At 36.9% G+C, this 26,809-nt stretch overlaps 2 protein-coding genes across 2 annotated transcripts; one reads left to right on the forward strand and one right to left on the reverse strand.

Moving 5' to 3' along the window:
- Nucleotides 1-656: 656 nt before the first annotated feature.
- LOC112805326 (uncharacterized) lies at nt 657-1,385 on the reverse strand. The gene has a single exon (XM_025847719.1). It carries the CDS (start codon nt 1,383-1,385, stop codon nt 657-659), a length of 729 nt encoding a protein of 242 aa, XP_025703504.1.
- A 16,153-nt stretch (nt 1,386-17,538) lies between these two features.
- On the forward strand, nt 17,539-21,628 carry LOC112696077 (probable inactive leucine-rich repeat receptor-like protein kinase At1g66830). The gene is made up of 2 exons (XM_025748674.3): nt 17,539-19,263; nt 20,841-21,628. Exons 1-2 carry the CDS (start codon nt 17,910-17,912, stop codon nt 21,470-21,472), a joined length of 1,986 nt encoding a protein of 661 aa, XP_025604459.1. The 5' UTR covers nt 17,539-17,909; the 3' UTR covers nt 21,473-21,628.
- Nucleotides 21,629-26,809: the final 5,181 nt, after the last annotated feature.

Below are 26,809 nucleotides of genomic sequence, written 5' to 3' on the forward strand. Positions count from 1 at the left end.
TTTTTAGTTGGAGCACTCTCCCGGTTTTGGGTTTTCAAAAAAGTCAAGAAAAAAAAAAGAAACGTACTATATTTCCAAAACAAGTACATTCTCACGGCCCACTTAAATGTCATTTGTAATTTTTGGTCATAGTGTATAATCCTTGACGTTTTAGAAAGATTTTTTTTCCTAACAACACCTTTAGGGCCCACGAATAAAATTAAAACTTATACACAAATTGCCTGCCACATACACCAGTCCAAATTTAAAATGACCAACTAAAAAGGGTGAACTTCAAGTAATATAGTTGAAAAAACATTCCTGCTATGTCTCCTACGTTAGTCCCAGTAAGTCCAAGTACATAATAATATCTTGTGTTTGGGAGGTACATGGTGAAGGAATCCAAACGACATTAACTTAATTAATGGTCGTAGGGTTTGTTATTTCCAATTTAAACTTCATGACCACAGCCGAATAAGGAACCGGATTGATCAAGATTCTATCAACAGAATCAAGTAACATGGAAAGATAATCTAACTTGGATATTAAAAATGAGCCTACAACGTATATTTCGTCTCCCTTAACAAGTAAAGATTCTGTTGGAACTAGATTATTTTGAAAAAAAAAACTAACCTTTATCGTATATTGTATGACTAATTCACACAGCGATAATGTGTTCATGTCCACCATCTGATCCAACATTTCATGCCTTGTATGGTATGATGAACGACATTTTTGTCCCCCATGATAATGCGCGGGATTGATGCGTCGTTGAAAAGAACGAAAGCAAAATCACCCGATTCTTTGTCCCTCCGAGGCATGACTGTCACCCTTTGAACCACATGACCAAACATGTTACAGAAAAACTCAGCAATGCCCTCTGCAGTGGGCATGGACTCTCGACCGAAGCATACGGTCAGTGTCTTTGGACGTTTCGCGTCATCCAGCTCCTTGCAGACGTACTTCTGCTTTCCCTTATCTTGCTGAGTTTGCCTTCCTCCTTGTTGCATATGCATTCCTCGGCCATTGTTATGTCTACTCAATGCCTCTGGTGCAACCGATATGCATTGGTCCTGTGTGTTGAAACCCAGTAGTTCTTTAGGAGTCCTCTGGTACTCCAACCACACTGCATCCATCGTTATGTCGCCTAGAATTCTAGCGCAAATGGTTGATAGGGTATCGGGAATTAGAGTTAGGAGGACGGATCTCATCCTATGAACCTGGTATAACGTGAGATCAGTTTTCAGCACGTGTCCGAGGGTTTCGAGTTTTCTGGACTTCTCCACAACCCCAGAGAACTCCTGAGATAGTAGGCATTGCAAACAGATGACACATTCATCGGCAAGATTGTTCATAAACCAACCTTCATTTTTTATGGCTGTTTGCACAATACCATTCAGTCCCATTGTCTCTAGTGACAATAGAAATGCCATGACCATCAGGGACTGTTTAACTTCACGATGAAGGACTTATGTCAGCATCCTAAATGCAGTTCGATCGATTCCATGGAACATTTCCAAACATTCGATTGCCATGGTTGAGGGATTCCTTCTAGTATCCATGTTGTATGGGTTAGAATTTGTAAGCATATAGTTTGTAGTTGTAGTTTTTTATGCTTAGACCACCAACTCATTTCCTCCTTCTTGTAGTCATGCAACATGGTCTCCACTTTATTGCACCATATTCTTGCTCGTAGTCCTAGACTAACCATCACCTACCTAATTGGAATATTATTTATTGGCCTTAATTACATTCTATACATGTATATGATTTTATTGATACCACTAGGTGCGGTTTATAGTTTCTTCTTGAAAAAAAACATGTGATAACTTTATCTAGTAAGGCGAAATTGAAATTTAATTGCGTAAACCTCGCCATATTCTATGAATCATAACAGGTTATTTACCATATACAGTAATAATTTTTGTATACTACATTATCATTTTAATTTACATAACTGAATAGATTTTACTAATTAATTCTCTAATAAAATTAATATTTATAGACCAAAATAAAAATAATATATAAAAAGTGGGAAACTATAGTGAATGGTTCTATGCCTCTGGTTTATCGTTTGGCAGTTTTCGGTTCAATGTTAACGGTTTAGGGTTCGCGGTTTGATCGCTAGGTCTTTTAGTGAACGGTTTCGTGTATCTTGTTTATGGTTTGCCGGTTTTCGGTTCAATGCGCACGGTCCAGTGTGTACGATTATAGTGAATAGGCCTTAGAGTGAACGGTTTCGTGCTAATGGTTTATTGTATGGCGGTTTCTGCTTCAACGTGTACGGTTTAGGGTTCGCGGTTTCGTCGTTAGGTCTTATGGTGAATGGTTCTGTGCCTCTGGTTTTTTATTTGGCGGTTTCCGGTTCAATGTGTACGGTTTAGGATTCGCGGTTTGATCGCTAGGTCTTTTAGTGAACGTATTCGTGTATACTATTTATTGTTTGTCGGTTTTCGGTTCAATTCGCACGGTCCAGTGTGTACGGTTATAGTGAATAGGCCTTAGAGTGAACGGTTTCGTGCTAATGGTTTATTATATGGCGGTTTCTGCTTCAACGTGTACGGTTTAGGGTTCGCAGTTTCGTCGTTAGGTCTTATGGTGAATGGTTCTGTGCCTCTGGTTTATCGTTTGGCGGTTTCCGGTTCAATGCTTACGGTTTAGGGTTCACGGTTTGATCGCTAGGTCTTTTAGTGAACGGCTTCGTGTATACTATTTATTGTTTGCCAGTTTCTGGTTCAATGCGCACGGTCCAGTGTGTACGGTTATAGTGAATAGGCCTTAGAGTGAACGATTTTGTGCTAATGGTATATTGTATGGCGGTTTCTGCTTCAACGTGTACGATTTAGGGTTCGCGGTTTCGTCGTTAGGTCTTATGGTGAATGGTTCTGTGCCTCTGGTTTTTCGTTTGGCGGTTTCTGGTTCAATGTTTACGGTTTAGGGTTCGCGGTTTGATCGCTAGGTCTTTTAGTGAACGGCTTCGTGTATACTATTTATTGTTTGCCAGTTTTCGATTCAATTCGCACGGTCCAGTGTGTACGGTTATAGTGAATAGGCCTTAGAGTGAACGGTTTCGTGCGAATGGTTTATTGTATGGCAGTTTCTGCTTCAACGTGTACGGTTTAGGGTTCGCGGTTTCGTCGTTAGGTCTTATGGTGAATGGTCCTGTGCCTCTGGTTCTTCGTTTGGCGGTTTTCGGTTCAATGTTTACGGTTTAGGGATCGCGGTTTGATCGCTAGGTCTTTTAGTGAACGTATTCGTGTATACTATTTATTGTTTGCCGGTTTCCGGTTCAATTCGCACGGTCCAGTGTGTACGGTTATAGTGAATAGGCCTTAGAGTGAACGGTTTCGTGCTAATGGTTTATTGTATGGCGGTTTTTGCTTCAACGTGTACGGTTTAGTGTTCGCGGTTTCGTTGTTAGGTCTTATGGTGAATGGTTCTGTGCCTCTGGTTTTTCGTTTGGCAGTTTCCAGTTCAATGTGTACGGTTCAATGTGTACGAGTTAGTCAGTAGGTCTTATCATGAATGGTTCTGTGTCTATGGTTTATCGTTAGGCGGTTTCCGGTTCATCGTGGACAGTTTAGGGTTCGTAGTTTGATCGATTGGTCTTTTAGTGAACGGCTTCGTGTATATTGTTTATTGTTTGCCGGTTTCTAGTACAATGCGCACGATTCAATGTGTCCGGTCTAGTTACTAGATCTCAGACTGAATGGTCTTCGTGCCGATGGTTTTGTCGGTAGGTCTTATCATGAATGGTTCTGTGCCTCTGGTTTTTCGTTTGGCGGTTTCCAGTTCAATGTTAACGGTTTAGGGTTCACGGTTTGATCGCTAGGTCTTTTAGTGAACGGTTTCGTGTACACTATTTATTGTTTGCCGGTTTCCGGTTCAATTCGCACGGTCCAGTGTGTATGGTTATAGTGAATAGGCCTTAGAGTGAACGATTTTGTGCTAATGGTTTATTGTATGGCGGTTTCTGCTTCAACGTGTACGGTTTAAGGTTCGCGGTTTCGTCGTTAGGTCTTATGGTGAATGGTTCTGTGCCTCTAGTTTTTCGTATGGCGGTTTTCGGTTCAATGTGTACGAGTTAGTCAGTAGGTCTTATCATGAATGGTTCTGTGTCTATAGTTTATCGTTAGGCGGTTTCCGGTTCATCGTGGACGGTTTAGGGTTCGCAGTTTGATCGATTGGTCTTTTAGTGAACGGCTTCGTGTATATTGTTTATTGTTTGCCGGTTTCCAGTACAATGCGCACGGTTCAATGTGTCCGGTCTAGTTACTAAATCTCAGACTGAATGGTCTTCGTGCCGATGGTTTCGTTAGTAGGTCTTATCATGAATGGTTCTGTGCCTCTGGTTTTTCGTTTGGCGGTTTCCAGTTCAATGTTAACAGTTTAGGGTTCACGGTTTGATCGCTAGGTCTTTTAGTGAACGGTTTCGTGTATCTTGTTTATGGTTTGCCGGTTTCCGGTACAATGTGCACGGTCCAATGTGTACGGTTATAGTGAATAGGCCTTAGAGTGAACGGTTTCGTGCTAATGGTTTATTGTATGGCAGTTTCTGCTTCAACGTGTACGGTTTAGGGTTCGCGGTTTAGTCATTAGGTCTTACGGTGAATGGTTATGTGCCTCTGGTTTTTCGTTTGGCGGTTTCCGGTTCAATGTTAACAGTTTAGGGTTCGCGGTTTGATCGCTAGGTCTTTTATTGAACGGCTTCGTGTATACTATTTATTGTTTGCCGGTTTCTGGTTCAATGCGCACGGTCCAGTGTGTACGGTTATAGTGAATAGGCCTTAGAGTGAACGGTTTCGTGCTAATGGTATATTGTATGGAGGTTTCTGCTTCAACGTGTACGGTTTAGGGTTTGCGGTTTCGTCGTTAGGTCTTATGGTGAATGGTTCTGTGCCTCTGGTTTATCATTTGGCGGTTTCCGGTTTAATGTTTACGGTTTAGGGTTCGCAGTTTGATCGCTAGGTCTTTTAGTGAACGGCTTCGTGTATACTATTTATTGTTTGCCGGTTTCCAGTTCAATGCGCACGGTCCAGTGTGTACGGTTATAGTGAATAGGCCTTAGAGTGAACGGTTTCGTGCTAATGGTATATTGTATGGCGGTTTCTGCTTCAACGTGTACGGTTTAGGGTTTGCGGTTTCGTTGTTAGGTCTTATGGTGAATGGTTCTATGCATCTGGTTTTTCGTTTGGCGGTTTCCGGTTTAATGTTTACGGTTTAGGGTTCGCAGTTTGATCGCCAAAATTTTGTATAATATAAACTATGATCCTATAAAAAAGACAAAATAACTAAAAAATTAATTATAAATAACAATAGAGCCATAAATAGTGAAAATTTATAGTCCAAGATAATACTAAATTAAAGAGTACAGGTAACAATCAATTTTGATACAAATATTGCCAAACATAAATCACGTTAACCCAAACTTACTTTTCATCAAAATCAATTTTGTAAAATCAATTTTAAGCAAACGCACCTTTGCAAACTGAAATCCAAACACACACTTAATGGTTCCAGTCTTAGAGTGAATAAATCCAATGTTATGATACTAATAAAAAAAGTTCCAAACACATTACTAATAGTTAATTTTAAGTTTCGTTATTATCTTTCAGGGAAGGAAGTGCTTTGCGATGAGGGATGGGAAGTTCAGTCTCCTATAAGTGATAGGCAACGGGCCTAAAGGTGGAAAGCAAAAAAGTCATTAGGCAATAAATTAGGGTGCACCATAAGTTAGATGATGAGTGACCATGACAAAGGAAAAATCAAAGATCTGTGTTGGAGACAGGTAATGGTATACACATAGTTAATGAAAAGGAATATAACTCATAGGAAATGGAATAAAAATTCCCCTTTTCTCGAGCTAGCAGCAAATACGTGTATTATTTTCATGCTAACATTTTCGAGTGTTTAGCCGTCGCATTAAACTCTGTTGCGGACTAGATCTTTGACCGAGTGTGTGAAACAACAAGAGATAACAACAAACAAAATTCTGTTTTATGAGCATATTACTTTATGAGCAACTTAATGGAGACAAGCATTCATTACGAAAATTAAAACAAATCTTTCAGTCACCGATTGGTAAAAGAAAAAAAATAGACGGTTACCAGAAAATGTTTAATAGCTTTGACTACAGAAAAGGAAATTAAACAAATGTATTGAGCTGAATAACTTCAAATATATTTAAAGGATCGATACCTCGACCAAACGAAAATAATTTAAAAAAAATTGGTTGTAGCCTTATCTTTCACCAATCAGAAAAAAGATTTTTTTGTAAATTTTTTTTATTCAAAAATTTAGGAATATAAACTGGAAACGTAAACTGCCTGATATATTAAAAGGCCAAAATCCAAATATCACTCAATTGTCAAAACTCCTTTGAATAGTAGGGACAACCTACCATGTTTGTTATTCTTTTAAGAAATTGTGCTTGCTAGTGGAGTGCAACTCATTAACTGAACATGTTGCAGTATTTTTCATTTTTTTAAATAAAAAAAATTAAACAGCTAAAACACCCAATGGCTGCCAGAGGAAAGCTACGCTCAACACAAAAAATAGAAAAGGGAGACGACGAAGCCAAAAAGGAACAAAGTAGAAAAATCTCGAGAAAAGTTGTCGACAAGGAAGTGATAGAACTGTCATCAAGGTTAGAATTAAATTACATTTCCAGAAACTAGTGAAGTCCTTTTATAACGATTCCGAATATAAAGTATTCATATTTTTAAGTTTTGTTTCTCATAGTCTCCGAGGAAGCACCATGCATGACCAGCGACTACATGTAAATTTTAACGGTGGAGCCAGCAAAGAGATAGGCGACGACTTCGGTAAAACTACAGTCATAGAACCTTCCCTAAAAGAAGTGGTAACGCAAATGTCGACGATGATGAATACACTTACAAACCTGATTGCTTCCCAGACCAAGACGTGTTATCCTGTGTTTGGAACTATGCCACAAACAATCAATCTTCGGAATGGGCCGCCCGATAACTTCAACCCCACATTAATGCCTGTGATCATGAGCGGATTCAGCATGCCGTCCAGTACTCTTGAGAGGAATCTGGATTCCTCCAAGAAGATTAGATCCAACATGTCAAGCATTCATCAAGCCGCGGATTCAAAATCGCATATGGCTACAAAGTGTTGTTCAATGTCTCCGAAGTGTGAACAGACACTGCCAGATGATTATGTTATTCGCCGAAGTTTGTTCAGCAATGATGGTACTGGAAAGAAGACAGCTACAGAACCAGTTATAACGAGTAGCTTAGACAAGGCTGTATATGTTAGCTACTTCAATCCGGCTGATAGAAAATTGCCACTAGCGAATGAAACCGCAAAGATACCTGCGGTGGGTTATATCATGTTAAGTAAGTTTTACAGATTTGTTGTGCTGGTTTACTATTAATAAATAACGGCTTAGTTTTCGTTGTATCAGTGGAAGCCTGTTCTGTTTTGTCCCCCAGCTGATATGGCACTGTGCAAGGACGAAGTTTCAGTCGTAACCTACGTCTTTGGTTCAGATATGGAGGATGAAGAACCGAATTCGGAGATAATTTCACAGACAAACTTGTGGCACGCTAATAGGAGAGTCATGTATACTCTACTGCCGAACAAACCATTGGTGGACGAGGTATGGATTTTTCAGTCATTAGCCTTCGTTAATTTCATAAATGAAACTCCTTACATATAAAATAATTTTAACAAGGGAATATATGTTTATATTTTTTCTTATTGGCCGTCAATCAACGAACGCTGAAGCAGATCATAAACCTCACACAAGCATGCTCATGTGTGATGCACGCAAGGACACCAGTTTTCCCTGCTTGTGGTTTTTACCCACTACATTTTCGGTGAGTTAAAACCATTAAGAGGATCTCCATCTCCTGGTTTCCATTGATCTTATACATGTTTATGAAAAATCAAATTTCAACAATTTGCCCTTAATTGGACTCACTCCCCAAAGACTTTGAAACGCTATTACGCTGAGGAATACATGGGAGAGTTTGAGTCGTTATGCAAGGTAACTTTATAATTTAATTCTCGTAATATATGATAATGTAAATAAAAAACACTTATTCCCATATAACTTATTTGTGTATATTTTTGATAGATTTTTGTTCCAATGAATGAGGATAACATGCACTGGTACATGCTTGTAATTGATATAGAAAAAAGACACCTAATATTACTAGATTCTAAACCATGCGTCTCAAGCAGAACTAGACGCCGTCGTTGTGCGAAGCTAATGGTAGTGTTGCAAAATTTCTAATAGGCAGAAATAGATTCTAAATTGCTTAAACAGACACCAGAGTTGACACCTGAATTAAATTTTACTTTGATTACAGGCACTGTTTATTGAGGAGATGCTTGATGACTCCACCTTCTATGCTAACCAAACAACACACAGACCAGTAATTTCAGAGTATCCTATAATACACCCTGCAGAAATTGGCGAGCAGAACGATGACTCGTAAGAAACCTTACAAGTTATTATTGATTGTTGAGTTCTCAATTACTGAGATGCATCAATGAATTTGCTAACGTGTGATGAATACATTTTCCTTCTGCACAAGTAAAAGAGACCGCTAACATATTTATTGATGTTGTAATAGTGCTATACATTGCTTTTCCGGCCAGCCTTGGTTACGGAAGATAATATTTTTTTACAGTACCATTTCGTCTGCTATGATTTTTTCCCTTAGGAATTAAGTTGGTTATAGACTTCAATAAACTTTTTTTACATATACAAGGAATGATTGTGAAGTTTGGGTGACAACCTGGATGAGGGAGTGCCAATGGAGGAGTAACTACAATATTAAGGTAGTTATAAAATAAAATTCGATTCATGGTTTCATATATTATCTCAAAATTTTAATCTAACCTATGCGTCTGAATTCTTTTGTTTTTTCTCCTAGGTAAATGATAGCACTAGATTACGGCTGGCTATTGATCTGGTGATGAATCCGTTCAATTTGAAATCCCAAGAAGTCCTTGAAGCAGCAAAGAAATACTACAACGAAATATCTAAAAAGGAAGAGCGATTGGTTAAGGGGTTAGGAAGTATGCTCTAAGTTATTTATACCTAAGGCATCCATTGCATAGACTTTTAATACTATAATGCGTGCAATAAGTTATTCTGGTTATGTTATTTTAAGTACGTTCGGTTAATTTTTTATTAACGTTTTGCGTTGCGCTTACTGAAATTGAAAAAGCTACTGGGTCGTAAAAAATATGATTATGTTATTTGAAGTACTTTATGTTAATTTATGAATGGAACAGCACATTCTGATATGTTAATAAAGAAAGGTTTGCATGATTTCGTATATTTTGTCAAACAATTTAGTAAACATGATTTCAATAATTTACGTAAATATGAACACAATATTAAACTTGTTATATTTTTTAATTTTATTATGTGTAACCTTCGTTATGTTTATTCATCTAGTGATACGTATACCAATGAATGGTTATTAAACTGCATTTACCTTTACCAAAACATGAGTAATACAATTCAAATAGAGTTTATTATGTGTATTTATTATTTAGTTTAGATTTGCGAAAAGGTATGATTAGTGATGAGGTTTAAATCCTAATTGATGGCTTCAATATATCCCTTCAACTTCATTTCCAACCGGTGTGACCTCTGGTTTTACCCTCTTTAAAAGTAAAACTTGACTTCCTAGAGAAAATCATTTGACAACACCATTGTAATTTGTAAACCCTCTCCTAATTCACTCACCGCGGCTATCAACTTCAGAGACTAGTCACTAATATTAGCAAACAAAGATGGAGCCAGAATTCCGGTAAGCAGATAACTATTTTTTTCATTTTGTTAACTATTTTTTCCACACGCATGACCATCTCTCCTTGCATGGTTTGTTCTTTTTTAACATTGATTACTTCTCAAGTTTCGGTTCTGTCCTTCCATGGTTTCTTATTCTTAACAATACTGACTTTTCAACATTTGGTTCGTGGTGGCTACCGGCTAGTTACGTCAGTGCCTTAAGGAACGTGAGAAGATGCCCTGAACAGACTTTTGTCCTAAACCTATTCCCAACAGATGTAAGCTTACTTCCGGCGCTGCAGACACCACTTCTCTTTACGGTTTTCTATCTAATTTTTTTCAAAATCTGTTTAACATCTAATTTTGTTTCTCTGACTATAAGAAGATATAAGGATTCCACAGCACATTGTATGGCACTTTTCGTTCTTCATAACCACTGATCTGTACTTAATAGACAGACAAGACAACTGTCTCCATATCCACCCAACTAGAGACGGTGATAACTACTGGATCAACGCAGCCGACATGGGGAGGATAAGATCTCTCTTTCAACCAACTCCACGGCTTATGCTGGAACTCAGTTACGTAGGTTGGGGTATCTTCCACATGCTTGCATGGGACCATACTCGTTCGGTTGAAATGCCCAGAGCCGTTGATGAGATATATGCCTCTAACGTATTGCCGGACCAAATCAAACACTGGCTGGCGGACAGATGCAACGTACACTTCAACAAGGATGAACAGGTGGCTGCGTTTGAGACTGAAAGGTTATTACGCCGGCAGCATCGGAGGCAAGAAGGTTCACCACCGCGTCCTCACGAGTCAAGGTAACAATAACTTGTTTACTTAGGAAAGTAAGTCTACATACTTTATTATATTCATTGTTGTATAATAAATTTTCCAAAATTACTGCAGGTTCAACCGCCGTCAACAGGGGGGAGGTGCAGTGGGAGGACCTAGTAGGAGGGCAATCGCAGGACCTAGTAGGAGGTATGGAAGAAATTCGCCATCTGACTCTTCCGACTCGTCTGTGAACCAGATAACACCATCATCGTAGGACAAAAGACGACAGATTAATTTGTTTAAGGTTTATTGGTGAAATAATGTTTTGTAGTAGTGTTTCGGTAGCCATGTCTATATGTACATGTTTACTTTTGTGGAAATCTTTGATTAGTATTCTGTGTAATAGCTTTGATTTTCTGAATGTAAATTATGGTGTTGGACTTCGTTATTTTGTTAATGTATATACATCTATGGGTTTATTTTTGATCAAGTCTCACACAAGTCTACCATCAGAAGTATTTTTTTATTCCGGTCATTATTTGTAAGAAAATTTGGTAACAACGACTTTTTTATCATGGGAAAAACTTGAATGTTGTTTACCTGTGGCTGCATGGATGAGGGTGTGCCAGTGGTAGCTGGTAACATCCTAATTAGGTATTGGAAATACTTTATGCTGAATCTGCAGAAATGATTAATTTGGGGAGTAACATGGTTTTCTTTAGGATGAGGGGTTGTAATGTTGTGATAAGGCAAAAAAAATTGGAAATCAAGTAAACAGATTAGTGAGTATATCAGCAAATTAAAACTTAATAGGGAAAATTTGCAGCTACATCTAATTTCAAACTAGAAAAACAAAAAATCAAAGATAAGCTTATTGGAGTATGTTGGAATTCCAACTGAATTTATTTACTAGGGTAGGCAAAAACTTGGGTAGACGAGTCAAATTTAATGGTACTAAACACCTAGTTCAAAGAGGTTACGATAACACCGGTAAATACAATATTCTACCTCATCAATTCTCGTTGGATGCTGCATCTCACACAATTAATAAGTTAGACTAATTTAGGTTCATTACTTAAAAGAGAGCAACAGACTTCAACAATTCAAAAACTACAAAGTAAACACAACCGAAAACCAAGACTACGAAACGCGCATCTAGTAAAATGGCTAAATTCCAACTTCCCTTGCCGATTATTCTGGATGAACTGCTACAAGAAATCTTCCTGCGTAGTTGTGCCAAAGCTGTAGGGAGATGTATGTGCTTGAATAAATTCTGGTACCGACAGCTACGCCAACAAGAGACATGCATACACCACATGCAAAGGTAGAAAGTGTTAGATCAACATGTTTTGTTTCATGTTGGATACTCACTACTGTTAATGGATTCAGATTCACTATATATAGTGAATGCTGCTTCTAGAGAAGAAGTGAATGTTCAGCATCCTTTCGGAGTTGGCATCCATGGGTGGTTTCGTATTGTGGGAGTGTCAAACGGGAACATATGTTTCAAGTTCTCTCGTGAACGAGACGACACAAGACTTTTGGTATGGAATCCGACAACACAATGCTCTAGAGAAATTTCCGACCCCCACAGGGACTACGGTAGATCGTTTTTCCCAGTATATGGTTTCGGTCATGTTCCAAACTCAGATGCATACACAGTCATACATATGTGCAAAAGGGACATAGCTGATGCCTACGTTTTTTTCTCTAGATATTGTTCAAGGCGTTCTACATGGTTTCACTGCGTTGATTGTCTCCCTGGTGTAGAAAAAATTGACCCTAACTCTGTTTTTAATAATGGTCAGGCGTATTGGATAACTGGTACAGGAGATAGCTATGCTACACCCAAGTCTGTTTTATGTTACAGTGTTGAAGATGAATCATTTAGCGAGGTGTCTATCCCTGTAGGTGCAATATATACCATTCACAATTTACTAACCCACAAGGAAAAAGTTGCACTCCTCGCTCATACACACAACGAATTTGGTTATGTCGCAGCAATTTGGCACTTGAATGAAGACGCGAATGGAAACAGAATATTAGAGCAATACTGCAGGTTTGCGAGTCGAAGCATCAGAGAAAATCCAATACTATTCGTGGATGATAACCTACTTTTGTTGGTGAACAATTCAAAGGAAAGAGAGTTACTCGTCAATTACAGGTACAGAGAGCTTGTGTTGACAGAATATATCGAACATGGCACTAGAAATCTATTGGTGAGGAGAGCATGGCGATACCCAGAAACGCCACACCCGATCACAGTAAGGTCTACACTTAAGTATTTTGCAGGGATGTTTCCTGTCTAGAAATAATTGACATTTAGATATACTCCGACTACATGTATTGTGGAACTTGGTTGAAACTCTTTGTTTACTATTCCAGTTGATGTTAATTATTTTTTTTTTTTGTTAATGGAATCCCTAGAACTGTTATGACAATGGTTAATTCCTAGTGTTTTTTTTTCAGCCTGTCTTTACAATTGTATGTTTTACATTGGCTTGAAAGAGCCAAAATTAAGAGAAATGGTTGCATAACAACCTCAATCTATCTAATTCGATGTGTCGTGTAGTCTTCCTCATGTACAGGAGATTTATAATGGTGTTATTCTGTTTCTAACCATCCTAGTATAGGGATTATGTGAGAAATAACAATTAACCTACTAACATTTTACGCGAATATTCAATCAAGAAATGCTATTCCAAAAAAACATTGATCAAATTAACGGTAAACACAAACATAAATGGAATAAATAGTTACCTAGAAAAACTTGGTTTTCTTTTAAAATTCCGGAGAGAGTTGGGCTTAACAGGTTTTAAGCCAGTTGCTGCATTAATCCTGACTTGAATTATCCACTAATTGTTTTTGTAGCTGACCCAAGTTGATAGATAGCCCACTTTACTTTTAGATAGACTTGAACTACCAAAAAATAAACGTCTTTCCAGGTTAGTTGACCGAGCCCAATCCCAAGTATGACAGAAAGACTAAATATTCAGTTAATTAAAGTAACAAACACTGGGGAAAAAAAATTCGATGACCTTTGATCATATACTATGTTACACCTTAATACCTAACCAGAACTGATCCGGGATAATCGTGAATCGAGACAATTCGACCTATAATTCGACCAAAGTTTTCCTATGTAACACGATTCGACCAAAAAAGACGACATATAAATGGACATATAAACGGGCAATGTTACAAGAGAAACTTACATGATGGCCCTGGGTTTTAAGAGAACATTTGTATACACCACTGCTTTGTTGGACGATGACAGAACCTAGCCCAGTGCACGGTAAAACCTGCAATAAGCCATATACTCGTTGAATATTATTTTATAAGAAGAAAAAAAGAGCAACCCAGTACATGGTAACCTGGTAAGACCTGCAATAAGCCATTGGCACTCCATGAACAAACTCCAGCTTGCACTCTACCTCCACGGCCACGTCGCTGAAATGATCAACCCATTAACACTCGTTCATTTACTTTGGATTATAGACTAATAGGAATTCAATCAAGTGCATGAAGGGGTGAATAAAGTCAAACAAATTGAGCAAACAAAGGATTCAGCAATAATGGGAAGTTATGGTATTTTAAAAATTCAGATCTTTCAATTGGAGTATTATACATCATGTGCAATGGTATAAAGATGATGATCTACAACTTCAATACCTAATGAGATGAAGCCTTTAAAACCCATTATGTTAACAGACAGGCTAGCTTATTTCAAGCATCATAGCTTGCTGAACAATTTATGTGTATTAGAACAAAGCAGTGGCCATTCATCATGATCAAATAAACTACAAGTGTTAAGATTTATTTAGGTTCAAGGGATTAGGAATTTCGAAACCTATGCAGGAAATTTTCTGAAAGGAAAGCAATTAAACTTGACCAACAAGTTGCAATTCAACAAATTTCCAAAGCCTAACATAACATTCTAGTTTACTTTCAGCTTCTTCATTCTATCACAACTTAAAATTTATGCTGCACACTAGTATATAAGAAGAAAAACAGATCTTGTCAATTATCTATTGTGGTGGCTGCATGATTTGTCATGGAAGTCACCAAATCATCGGTGTATATTGTCATGCCCTTCTCCTTCCTACTCTTACAGAATTGCCGAAGATTGAGTTATAACATGACTGCAATCTTAAGCATTCGTTTCACTAATAAAAAGGTTGCTATTTTCTGGTATTCAGGCTGACTTACTACAACATATTAGCCTTCATACGCTATTGAAATTAGTAGGGAACTTTGGTAACTAAGTCACAAAAATAAATACCATAAAACATATACATATCTATGGGTAAAACAAAAACACGTAACTAGAAACATAAACAAATTCCAACCATGTTGCCCAAATCAGATGAACGTCTTCGACAATTTTTGCTTTTAAAGCTTCAAACATTTGTGTCTCTACATTCTAGTAGCAATTTTCAGCAAAGAAGGAAATTATTCTTAAGTTTCTGAACATAATCGAGGTGCTTTGGGTTCTGGTTTGCAGCTAATCAATAGACGTTGTTGATGAAGCCTCCATGTCTCTTGCAGCTGCTTCTCTAGCCTTTTTCCTCAACTCTGCTTCTCTACTTTTCTTGTTCAGCAGCTTCTCTAGTTTTGCTATTCTTTCCTCTACATGGTCTATCAAGTTATCCATTCCCAAATGTTTTCCAACATCACTCTGCTTCCCGTCACCCGATCCCCTTGTAGCTTCCCCCGCTTTGACCCTAACAATGTGGTCATCAACCCAGAGAAAGAACTTGCAATGTGCTTCTGTCACCTACAACGAATAGAACACAATTAATGTAAGGGGTTACAAAATACTCCAATTCAATCTAATCCATGTACGTCACCGTAATTAATCTCTAAATTCTACATCTATAAAATCCTTTCAAATTTTAGCATCCATTTTTAATATCAGATCAGGTACCATGTCAATTCTTGTCACAATCATGATTTTTAATCTAGGTAGATCTATTTTGAATAAATCAACTTTTTCCCAATTCTCAGTCATTTATCAAAATTAACCAGCACCAATATCAAATCATATACAAAATCAACCCAATTTAACATCAAATCAATAACAAAGTCAAATCATTTTCATAACCAATAGACATGCAATTCCCAACAATTCAAAATCACATCCACAACAACTTGAGCAAGGTGGATAATAACCAAAATATAGAGTCTAAAGCTCCATTCCAGAAAATTCAAATTTTAATCAAATTTTAGCATAATCTTAGTTCTCAAACATAAAGAATTGCGTGGTTACCTTTAATAATGGGCATCCAAAAAATAATCTATTTGGGTTGGTGTCTGTCTTCGACATGTAACTGATGGCATATTTTTCACAGAAGCATTTTGGGGCCACACCATCTATTACATCCTGAGGTTGCAGCGAACTTGAGGTTGCATTTCCAGATCTCAGTTCCCGTTGTCCGCCGGCTCCCCCTATGCCTCGTCTCGTGTTTGAGGAGCATGCATCACTGGCCATCGATCTGATTAACATTTAACACCACCATGGACAACTAACATCATCTATTGCATTCCAAATTGAATCAATCTTCTTCGATGAACGGTGATTACAGAAAGTGATTAACAGAACAAATCACGCAAATTGGCTAAAAAAAACAAAAAAACGAACGAATGACCTAGATGAAGAAGCAGTAGGGCTTACAAGGATTTTCCGAGAGCGTTCTGCACGTGGGTCACCGGAACCTTGCTAGCAAGGGGATGACTTACGTTCTTCGACGGTAAATCACAGAAAATGACACCCGCGTAACCCTGGACGAAGACGCAGAAGGCAGGGTCTTCCACGGGGTTCGGAAAAATCTGTCCCTGACGATGACTGACCTTGAAATCAGAGGAACGAGGTAGAAAAAGAGGTTGTGGACATTACAGCGGTATTTGGGGAAGGTTTTGCGAGTGGGTCGTCGGAAAAATCAAACGCTTAAGTTAAGGGGAGGGTAGAAGAAGCACTGAGGTAGATGAAGGAGCTGTGGATACTACAGGAGTATCTGAGGAAGGTTTTAGGAGTGGGTCGCCGGAAAAATCAAACCCATCACCCACAGGAAGGGTAGAGAAGAAGAAGAAGTGAGATCGTAGAAGGGTAAAAGAAGCAGTCAGGTTGAAGAATGAAGCAGTTCTTTTGAAGTGTCTTTTGAGAGGTAGAAGAAGAAGCTGTACACATTGAAATAGTATTTGGGGAAGGTTTTGATTTGTATGGTATTTGGGGAGAGATTTGTAAAATCAACTATTTGCGTATTGCATCAAGTATAAATAAGTTATGGGGTATAATGTAAATAATATAAAATACAATGTAGTGTGAAAACATTTAATGCATCAATTAATGAAAGGTTGAAAATTTTTTTGATCAATGGCTGAGATAAAGACACATATGTAAGGGTAACTTACCCACAAAATTGCCATGGGTTTGGAAGAATTCACCTTTAATTTAATCTCTGACTTTTATAAAAGACTAACTACATCTCCTAAATTGAAAGACATGATTATTCGTTCATTCCCTAAATTCTTATGTTTTTTTTTCTTTTTTTTTCATTCATTCTCCTTCCCATACTCACTAACCACCCCACTTCACTACCTTACTTTCGCTCTCACATCTCTGTCACCATGATCACATTTTTAAATTCTGATAATCCTCTCTCTCTCTTTTCATATTATCTTAAGGGAGTAGTCGTCGCGACATTAACTGCAGATAGAAAATTACTGCCAAAGAAGAGGAGCAGTGTCGTGATAGCACCGGAATAGAAATGTTTTTAGAGAGGAGGACACGATGTGCGGTTAGACAAGAGGCTAAAGAAACTTTTAAAACAGATTAAGTGTTACCGACAAAGTAATTGGTCATTTATAAAAGTTAAAAATTTAATTGATAAATAATTTAAATTTCAGGATCAAATTAGACATTTAAAAAACATTTTCTCAAATAAAGAAAAATGGTAAATTAATTTAAATTAACTAATTTTGAAGTTTGAAGTTCCAATTCAGAATAGTAATTTGAATGAGAGTAGTAGATGTGATGGTTTGTGTTGGTAACTGAAAAGTGAGAAGAGCATTACAAGCGTGGTGTCCTTGTTGAATGATTTTCTGACAACACAAAAAAGCCAAGATATATTCACAAGTGATTTTTCCAAGAGACCAAACCAAACAAACCTGCTGCTGCTATACATTATTAAATTTATAAAACGCATTTTAATATTTTTCATATTTATAAGTTTGCAGAGAGGTCAGAAAAATTCAAACTGGAGAAACCACCTCGATAACTAAACCAATTTCAAACACACACACCACACCACCGGCGCAACTCCTCGTTGCCACTACCAACCACGAATGTCCCATTAACGTCGTTACAATGCTCCACATCACTTGCATGTTGCTCTTCTTCTTCCTCCTCTGCCCTCATCCCACACTCACACTCAACTCCGACGGCCTCTCCCTGCTGGCACTCAAGGCTGCAGTCGACTCCGACCCCACCGGAGCCCTCTCCGCCTGGTCCGACACCGACCCAACCCCCTGCCGCTGGCCTGGCGTCCTCTGCTCCCCCAACAACCGTGTCACCCAACTCTCCCTACCAAACAAGTCTCTATCCGGCTACCTCCCCTCCGAGCTCGCATCCCTAACCTCCCTCTACCGCCTCTCTCTTCCGTACAACAACTTCTCAAGAACCATCCCTGCTCCTCTCTTCACCTCCCTCAACAAACTCCTCGTCCTCGACCTCTCTCACAACCAACTCACCGGTCCCATTCCCATCCAAGTCCGATCCCTCAAATGGCTCCGCCATTTCGATCTATCCTCCAACTCCCTCAATGACTCTCTTCCCCAAGAGCTTTCCGAACTCTCTTCCCTCGTCGGTACCTGCAATCTTTCATTTAACCACTTCTCCGGCGGGATTCCCCCCTCGCTCGGCAAGCTTCCGGTCATTGTCAGCCTCGACCTCCGTGGCAACAACCTCACCGGAAAAATACCACAGGTTGGCTCCCTGCTCAACCAGGGTCCTACCGCCTTCGCCGGAAACCCTGGCCTCTGTGGTTTTCCTCTCCAGAACTCGTGCCCGGAGTCTCAGAAACCTAACATTTTACCCGCAGATCAGCCTCAGAACCCAAAGGCACTTCGCGCCGGTGGCGCTGGCAGTGGCAGCGGTGCTGGAGAAGACGCCAAGGCTAAGGAACGTAGCGGCTCCGTTGCGGTCCTCGTGATCTCGGGTCTCTCCCTGGTGGTCGGCATAGTTTCTCTCTCGCTGTGGGTTTTCCGGCGACGGTGGAACAACGACGACGGCAAAATGAGGAGCAGAAAATTGAACAATGAGGTTATCGGCGGTGGAGAAGGAGGAGCAATAGGAGGAGGGGAGGGGCAACAAGGTAAATTCGTTGTGGTTGACGAAGGGTTTAACTTGGAACTCGAAGATTTGTTGAGAGCTTCTGCTTATGTCGTTGGGAAGAGTAGGAGCGGAATCGTGTACAAGGTCGTCGGAGTAGGGAAGGGTGGCACGTGTGCACCTCCGCCGCCGGCGACGGTTGTGGCGGTCCGGCGTCTCAGCGAGGGCGATGCCACGTGGCGGCTGAAGGATTTCGAGTCGGAGGTGGAGGCCATTGCGAAGGTTCGCCACCCAAATGTGGTTCCTTTAAGAGCTTATTACTTCGCAAATGATGAGAAGCTTCTCATCACGGATTTCATCCGCAATGGAAGCTTGCATGCGGCGTTGCACGGTATCAAATTCTCATTCTTTTTGTGTTGCTTCAACTCAATAATTAAGTTATGATTAATTGGCTAAACTATATTTGTTGTTTTATAAGTGTGTTCACATTTGTTGATTGTTATGTAATCTTTGTGAGTATAGATTATGGTGTGCATTGATAGCAGCCACCATGTGATCAGGTTCAAATTCTAGGTTTTTGCTTTTAAGAGTCACAATAATGTTGCCATGTGATGTGATTGAACCATGATCATTATTGTACGTATTCACTATATGATCGACGAAATGTAACTTTCACATGTTGGTTTTCTTTCTTCCTTTTTGTTATGCTTTTGGTGATATGTAATTCCACCAAGTATTGTTATGCAAAAAGAATAGTATAGGTAGACAATGAAAATACTAAACAATGAAAATAATAGATATATTGGATGTTTATTTCACTAAGTGTATGGATGGTTATTCTAATATTAAGATTTAGATAGGTAATTTGGAAGTGTAGTGTGTTTTTATTTAATTGGTAGTTGTTCATGTTGTTAAAGAAAGTCATTGGTTACTTAGCAAAATTCCAAAATTCTGTCTCAGTAACTAAATCAGCCACATAAATAAATATACGGTGATTTACTCCCTTTTCAATTTTAATATATATTTTGTATTCGAACATGTATTTTATAGGAGTAGTTGATTTAGACATTTAGTAGCTAATTTTCGGTGAAAACATGTAGCTTAGTTGATTTTATGGGGTGGGCCATGGGGGCCATATATAGCCCAGTGAATTCTGCTCATCTTTGCACTTGCGAACTGAACCCCCCCCACCCCCCCCTTTTTTTAAATGTCTTTTGTTTGTGATCACACACAGTTGTTGTAACTTTATGTTGGTGATCCTTCTTTCTAGCATTTCATGTGGGCATTCAATTGAATCAATCCAAAGTAAAGCGTCTTTAGGAGTGGTCCTACATTGAAACCATAGTGATATCTGCAAAAGTTTAATATTTTCAGTATATTTTTTGTGTGACCCCATTTGGGTAGCTGAAAACTGGTCCCCGTGCTGTCAACGTCGTTGATCCATAGCGATTTACCTTGGTTGATTATGGATAGTGGCTGCATCCGCCATAGTTCTTTGTGCTTGGATTGTAGCTTGGTGGTCCAAAAAGTACAGATTTCTGTTCTTAAGCTGATGTTGCAATCAGCATTCTAACTATATAGTATCGGAGATTACAATGTCTAAATTAGATGCTAAAGTGATTGTATTTGTTGCGATAACAGTCATTATCAATTTTCATCCTTGTGTCATAGTGTGTAACATGCATAACATAGTTATGATCTACGACAGAGCATTGTGGCGTCATTTGATGCATATAATTGATTCAACATATTCGAATAAGGCATCTTTGTGTTTGTTTGTAACATGCTTAACAAGTTGACGTTCTCTTTTTTGCTCTTTTATTTTTTGGGTCCTTTTATACTGAATTGACTCATTGAGCACACAAAACTCTGTGTGGTGGTTGTGATGTCTCTTTCATTACCACTTTCACATGTTAGTATCGTCTGATGCATGTTCTGCTCTCTCTTTCTGGTGTTTTACGGTTGCAGGTGGATCTTCCAATTCAGTGCTGACATTATCATGGACAGCAAGGTTGAAAATTGCCCAAGAAGCAGCAAGGGGATTGATGTACATCCATGAGTTTGGTGGCCGGAAATATGTCCATGGCAACCTAAAATCAACCAAAATCTTATTGGACGATGATCTCTGCCCTTACATATCAGGTTTCGGACTAACCCGTCTTGGTTTGGGTACCACAAAGTCATCTGCATTGGCACCAAAACGGCAGAATTCTAGTGGATCCTCTACAATGGTTTCAAAGGCTGCAGCTTCTTCTAATAACTACTTGGCGCCTGAGGTTCGCATGGCAGGTGGCAGATTCTCTCAGAAATGCGATGTGTACTCTTTTGGCATAATTCTATTAGAACTTTTGACTGGTAAACTCCCGGATTTCGGACCAGAAAATGATGACATGGTGCTGGAGAGTTTTGTGAGGAAAGCATTCAGAGAGGAGCAGCCATTGTCCGAGATCATAGACCCGGCTCTTTTGCCTGAGGTTTATGCCAAGAAACAAGTTGTTTCTGCATTTCATGTGGCTCTGAACTGCACTGAACTGGATCCAGAACTGCGTCCTAGGATGAAAATTGTGTCTGAGAGCCTTGATCACATCAAGATTCAGTGAAAAAACATGATAGAACCTTGTAAATTTTCGGTTCTTGTGGCTGACATTTTTTCCCCTCTTGTTCAGATGTTATTTAGAGTGGTGTTTGATTTTGTAATGTTGGGGCCACTTGGATGTACCTTTTGTTTGTTGTATCAATGGAAATTAATTCGCTTCCTTGGCCTTCCCCTGAAATGGCAAGGTACACCTCGAGTATTTTAAGTTGAAAACTTGAAATGTTTACATTCTTTTTTTCATATTTCAGATTATTCGACTGCTTCAGTTTAATGCATTGAATCTAAGTACGTATCATCATAAAATTGTATTAACTAAATAAGTCACAGCATCAGCAACCCCTTCCTTCTTTCAATACAGGAGCCGCTACATGTAATGAAGGGTGGGGTGTTATGTCACACATTTTATTTTGCAGTGACTAATCACATAATTATGTCTTATGTCTTATACTCTTACCTAAAAGTTTTTCTCTGTGGTCTCTGTAAGAAATCAAATTCATGTGAGTAGTGAAGGGATTGCATGCAAAGACATAAAACTATAAAAGAGAAGAGGAACCATGAACTAGGAGTGAATTATCAACTCGGTCTCTGTCCATTTATCACAATGACAACGCGACTCATCAAGAAAAAAAGATCTATTTCGATTTTTGTCTTTTATTTCGTGACACAACGCTGTGATTGTTTTTCCGTCAACTCTAAACGGAAAATGTTGACATGTCAAGTTCAAAAATGGACAAGAACCTAATTGTTTCTAAATTTAAATTGGTTAGGGGTTTATTTGACCTTATTTTTTTAAATAATATCTTTTTTAAATTATTTTTTATTTATTATATTAATATTTTTTCAATAAATTATTGAATATATAGTATAATAAGTACAAACTAATTAATAAATTCTTCAAATTTAAAAATGTCATTTATTATGAAACTAAATAAATAAATTTTAAATTTAATTTTTAAATATATAAATAATAAACATTAAAATACGGTTAATACATTAATAATAATAATCCTATGATATACTATTAATATTATGATCTAAATAATTAACAATAAATTGAAAACTAATGAACACATTATTTGATATATAATAAAAAAATTTTGAGTAATAACAACTTTAATTTTTTATTTCTCTAAATTAAATTAATAATTCTGTTCCGGGACTTTACCTTAAAATCGGTGGATTGGGCCGTAAGGAAAGGCCCAAGTTTAAATGGAAGTTGGTCATCGACTGGTATTACGTTTGGGGAGCCGCTGTCCGAGTTGTGTATTTAAAGGAGTGGGGAGTGGTACCTACAAAGACATTCCGATGCCTAAGTCAAAAAAGGGGTAAGCAGGTTTAGAAAATATTGGACTTAAGTATACCTGATGGGTATCAGTGTATTTATAAGTGATGAGCCAATAACCACCGTTGGAATAGTTCTGCTTCTAATGGTGGATATCCGTCCCTTTATCTTAGGGTTGTTAAGATCTCTCCTCTAAAAGTGAGTGAGAAATTTACGGAGACGATTATTCACTTAGATAGGTGCTAATTACCTACTGGCATGGATCCCGACCTCTTTATGGAGGTCGGATAGGTGGTGAAGGTCAATTTTTAGGATTGGACCTTTTAACTTAATTTGGGCCTTGCTTATCATTTAGGTCAGGGTATGAACAAATTCTATTTGATATTTTTTCATTAAAATATATTATGAGTAGGCTACTAATACTAAATGAAATAAAAATATTATGGAGACCATTTATAAACTCAACAAACTCAAAGTATCAATAATATTATTAATCTATTAATAATACATATTATCATAAGGCTATAAATCGATGGAGATTTATCAATATAAGAATAATGTGGATTGATTATAATTTTACGTATATTAAAATTCAATTAAATTTACATATATTTTACTCGAAATCAAGTATTATGATCTAGATAATTTTCACAATAAAGTGAAAACTAATGAATACATTATTTGATATATAGTAAAATTTTTCTGTGTAATAACAAATTTAATTTTTTATCTCTTTAAACTAAATTAATAATTTTATTTGATATCTTTCTATTAAATTAATAACCCTAATATCATAGGGTTATTATTAATGTATTAATCGTATTTTAATGTTTATTATTTATGTATTTAAAAATTAGATTTGAGAGTTATTTATTTAGTTTCATAATAAATAATATTTTTAAATTTGAATAATTTATTAATTAGTTTGTATTTATTATACTATATATTCAATAATTTATTGAAAAAAGAATATTAATATAATAAATAAAAAATAATTTAAAAAAGATATTGTTTAAAAAATAAGAACAAATAAATCCCTAACCAATTTAAATTGAAAGACAAATAGGTCCTTATTTATTTTTAAACCTGACACGTCAGCATTTTTCGTTTAGAATTGACGGAGAAACAGTCACAGGGACCACGTTGTGTCACGAAATACAGGACAGGGATCGAAGTGGATCGTTTTTTTCTTGAGAGATCGCGTTGTCATTCTGAAAAATGGACAGGAGTCGGGTTGGTAGTTCGCTCCATGAACTAGAGAGAAAATGACCACTCTGACTGTATATATATACCAAACTAATTGAATTTGGATCTTCTAAATTTTGAATTTTTTACTTTAAAGGGTAAAGTGTGATCTTTCACTCTTGAATGATTTCTCTCTTATATTTTCTCTTTGGTTCCACCTATAAAATAAATAATAAAAGATCACACTTTTATTTTTGGGTATTGAAATGGGACTAAAGTCCAAAGAAGAGAAAACTAATTACAAATAAGGTGGGGTAAGGTATCCCCTTTAACATCCTCCAACAGGATAGCAACTAAATCTGCAAGAGGATTATCCCAAAACAAAAAATCCTCCTCCAACTGTATACTCATTTTTGCTAGGCAATCAGCACTCCTATTACCTTCTCTATATGTATGTACAAAAAGGATTCTCCAGTTTCTTCTTTTCATCTAAAAAATTTTTCTTACTAGAGAGTTGTGATGTTTCTCATGACATTTCTCTCCATTACCAGGTTAATGACAGCACTAGAGTCACTCTCCAGAATCACTTGCTTCAACCCCAACTCCCAGAATAGGTTCAATCCTTGGACGATCCCCCATAATTCTGCCTTGAAAGCTGTTCCACACCCAATGTTGTGAGTGAACCCCGCCACCCACTTCTTCTCATCATTCCGAATGAGACCGCTACATCCCGCCCTGCCATTGAGTCCTTGCTAAGTCCCATAGGTGTTAACTTTTGCCCAGTCCATCAGAGGTAGTTCCCACCGAATATGTGCTTCTCTCCACTTATTCGACTGCCCCTTCAGGTAAGCTTTCTCCATTGCTTGTTTGAACTCTGCTTGTTTGATGATCTCTATATGAGGCATGTTTGGTCTTCTGTAATTATCGTCATGAATTTCTCTATTTATCCAGTACCATAATCGCCAACCAGTAGTGATGAATATGTCTTTTCATTCCATTTCTTGGACTTGTCCGAATTGATTTTTTAAGTTTTTTTTCACCCATTCCCTCTAATTAAGCACAAAAAAATTTAGAGATTTCACTAGTGTTAAGAAAGTTTATCAAAATTGTAGAGGCCTTTGGACAATTCCTCAAGACATGTATCAGCTCCTCCAGAGTTCCTTGACAATAGTTGCAGTCTCCATTTCCTCCAAAAATTCTCGCCCTCCTCTGGTTTGTTAGCGTCTTCCCATGCATTTCAATCCATAAAAAGGTTTTTACTCTTTGGGGATCCTTCCAGTCCCACAGATGCATCCACAGGTTCTTGGTTGACTTAGTCTAATTGTTCAGCGCCTTATATATTGATGCCACTAAAAAATCACCATCTACAGTGTGTTTCCAACTTCCTCTATCATCTTCTTTGTCCTGAGCATGAGGTAGTATAGTTGTGATTTTCTGAACAGTGCTCTTTGGGAAGTTTCTTTTGAGTTTATCAGTGTTTCATCCTCCTCTATTATTTGTCCACTCCCAAACAAGGCTATTAATATCTATATCTGGCTCTAGAGCTAACTGGCGCAACACTCCTTCCCTTTCCACCCAGTTATCATTTCAAAAATTTGTTGTCAATCCATTACCAATATGTTGTATTGTGTTCGCTCCTTCCACAAATCAGAATCCCCCTTTTTAGCCTGTATAATATCTATATGACTTCCTTCGCAATATTTGTTCAGCAGTACTTTAAAAGATTACACGTTATTCTCTAAAATTAAATTTAAAATTTAGAAGATTTATATCCAAGCTAACTATATGATTTTCAGTTTTTGACCGCACTAACATAAGAAAAGGCGTAGCAACTGCATCCTTTCAGAAAAGTACAAAAGTATTTATTATTTTTTATTCGAGTAATTACCTAAATCAGTCCTCAAAAATTTTTAAATTGGACACTTCCAAGAAAAATTAATACACAGATCAATCTCTAAGGTTTTACTCCGGCAAACAAATCAGTTCCCAGTTCATTTTTTGGTAGAGTAATTACCTAGATCAGTCCCTAAAGATTTTAAAAACGGACATTTTAGTCCCTCAAAAAAAATTAATGTACAAATCAATCCCTAACATTTTTTCTATTAGACATAATAGTCATTCGTCCAAAAATAAAATAAAATAAAATAATTATTATTAATTGCACAATAATATTGTACTATATTCTTTGTATTTTCTGGACACTCAATAATAATAATAATAATAATAATAATAATAATAATAATAATAATAATAATAATTTTATAAGAAATTCAAGGTTAAAACTATTTGATATTTTTGTATTTAATATAATCAAAAGATGTCCTATGTAAAAATCAAAATATATGTTTGTATTAAAAATTATGTATTAAAAGAAAAGATTTTAATTTGGATTTATATTAAATACAGTTTTTTAATACAAACATATTATTTTAAAATAGTACATTTTTTATTATATTAAATACAAAAATATCAAATGATTTTAATCTTAAATTTTTTGTGAAATAATCTTTAATAATTTTATTGATTATTATTATTATTATTATTATTATTATTATTATTATTATTATTATTATTATTATTATTATTATTATTATTATTATTATTATTAATTACATAATAATATTGTACCATAATTTTTCTTGTATTTTTTAGATAAAAATAATGATAAATTTATTCATTAAATTCGTGTATATATATACACTCAATAATAATAATAATCATATAATAATAATCAATAAAATTATTAGAGATTCTTTTACAATAAATTCAAGGTTAAAATTATTTAATATTTTGTATTTAATATAATCAAAAGATGTACTATTTTTAAAAATATGTTTGTATTAAAAAATATGTATTTAATATAAATTTAAATTA

This window comes from Arachis hypogaea, chromosome 6 (assembly GCF_003086295.3).
Source record: "Arachis hypogaea cultivar Tifrunner chromosome 6, arahy.Tifrunner.gnm2.J5K5, whole genome shotgun sequence".
Classification (NCBI taxonomy): Eukaryota; Viridiplantae; Streptophyta; class Magnoliopsida; order Fabales; family Fabaceae; genus Arachis; species Arachis hypogaea.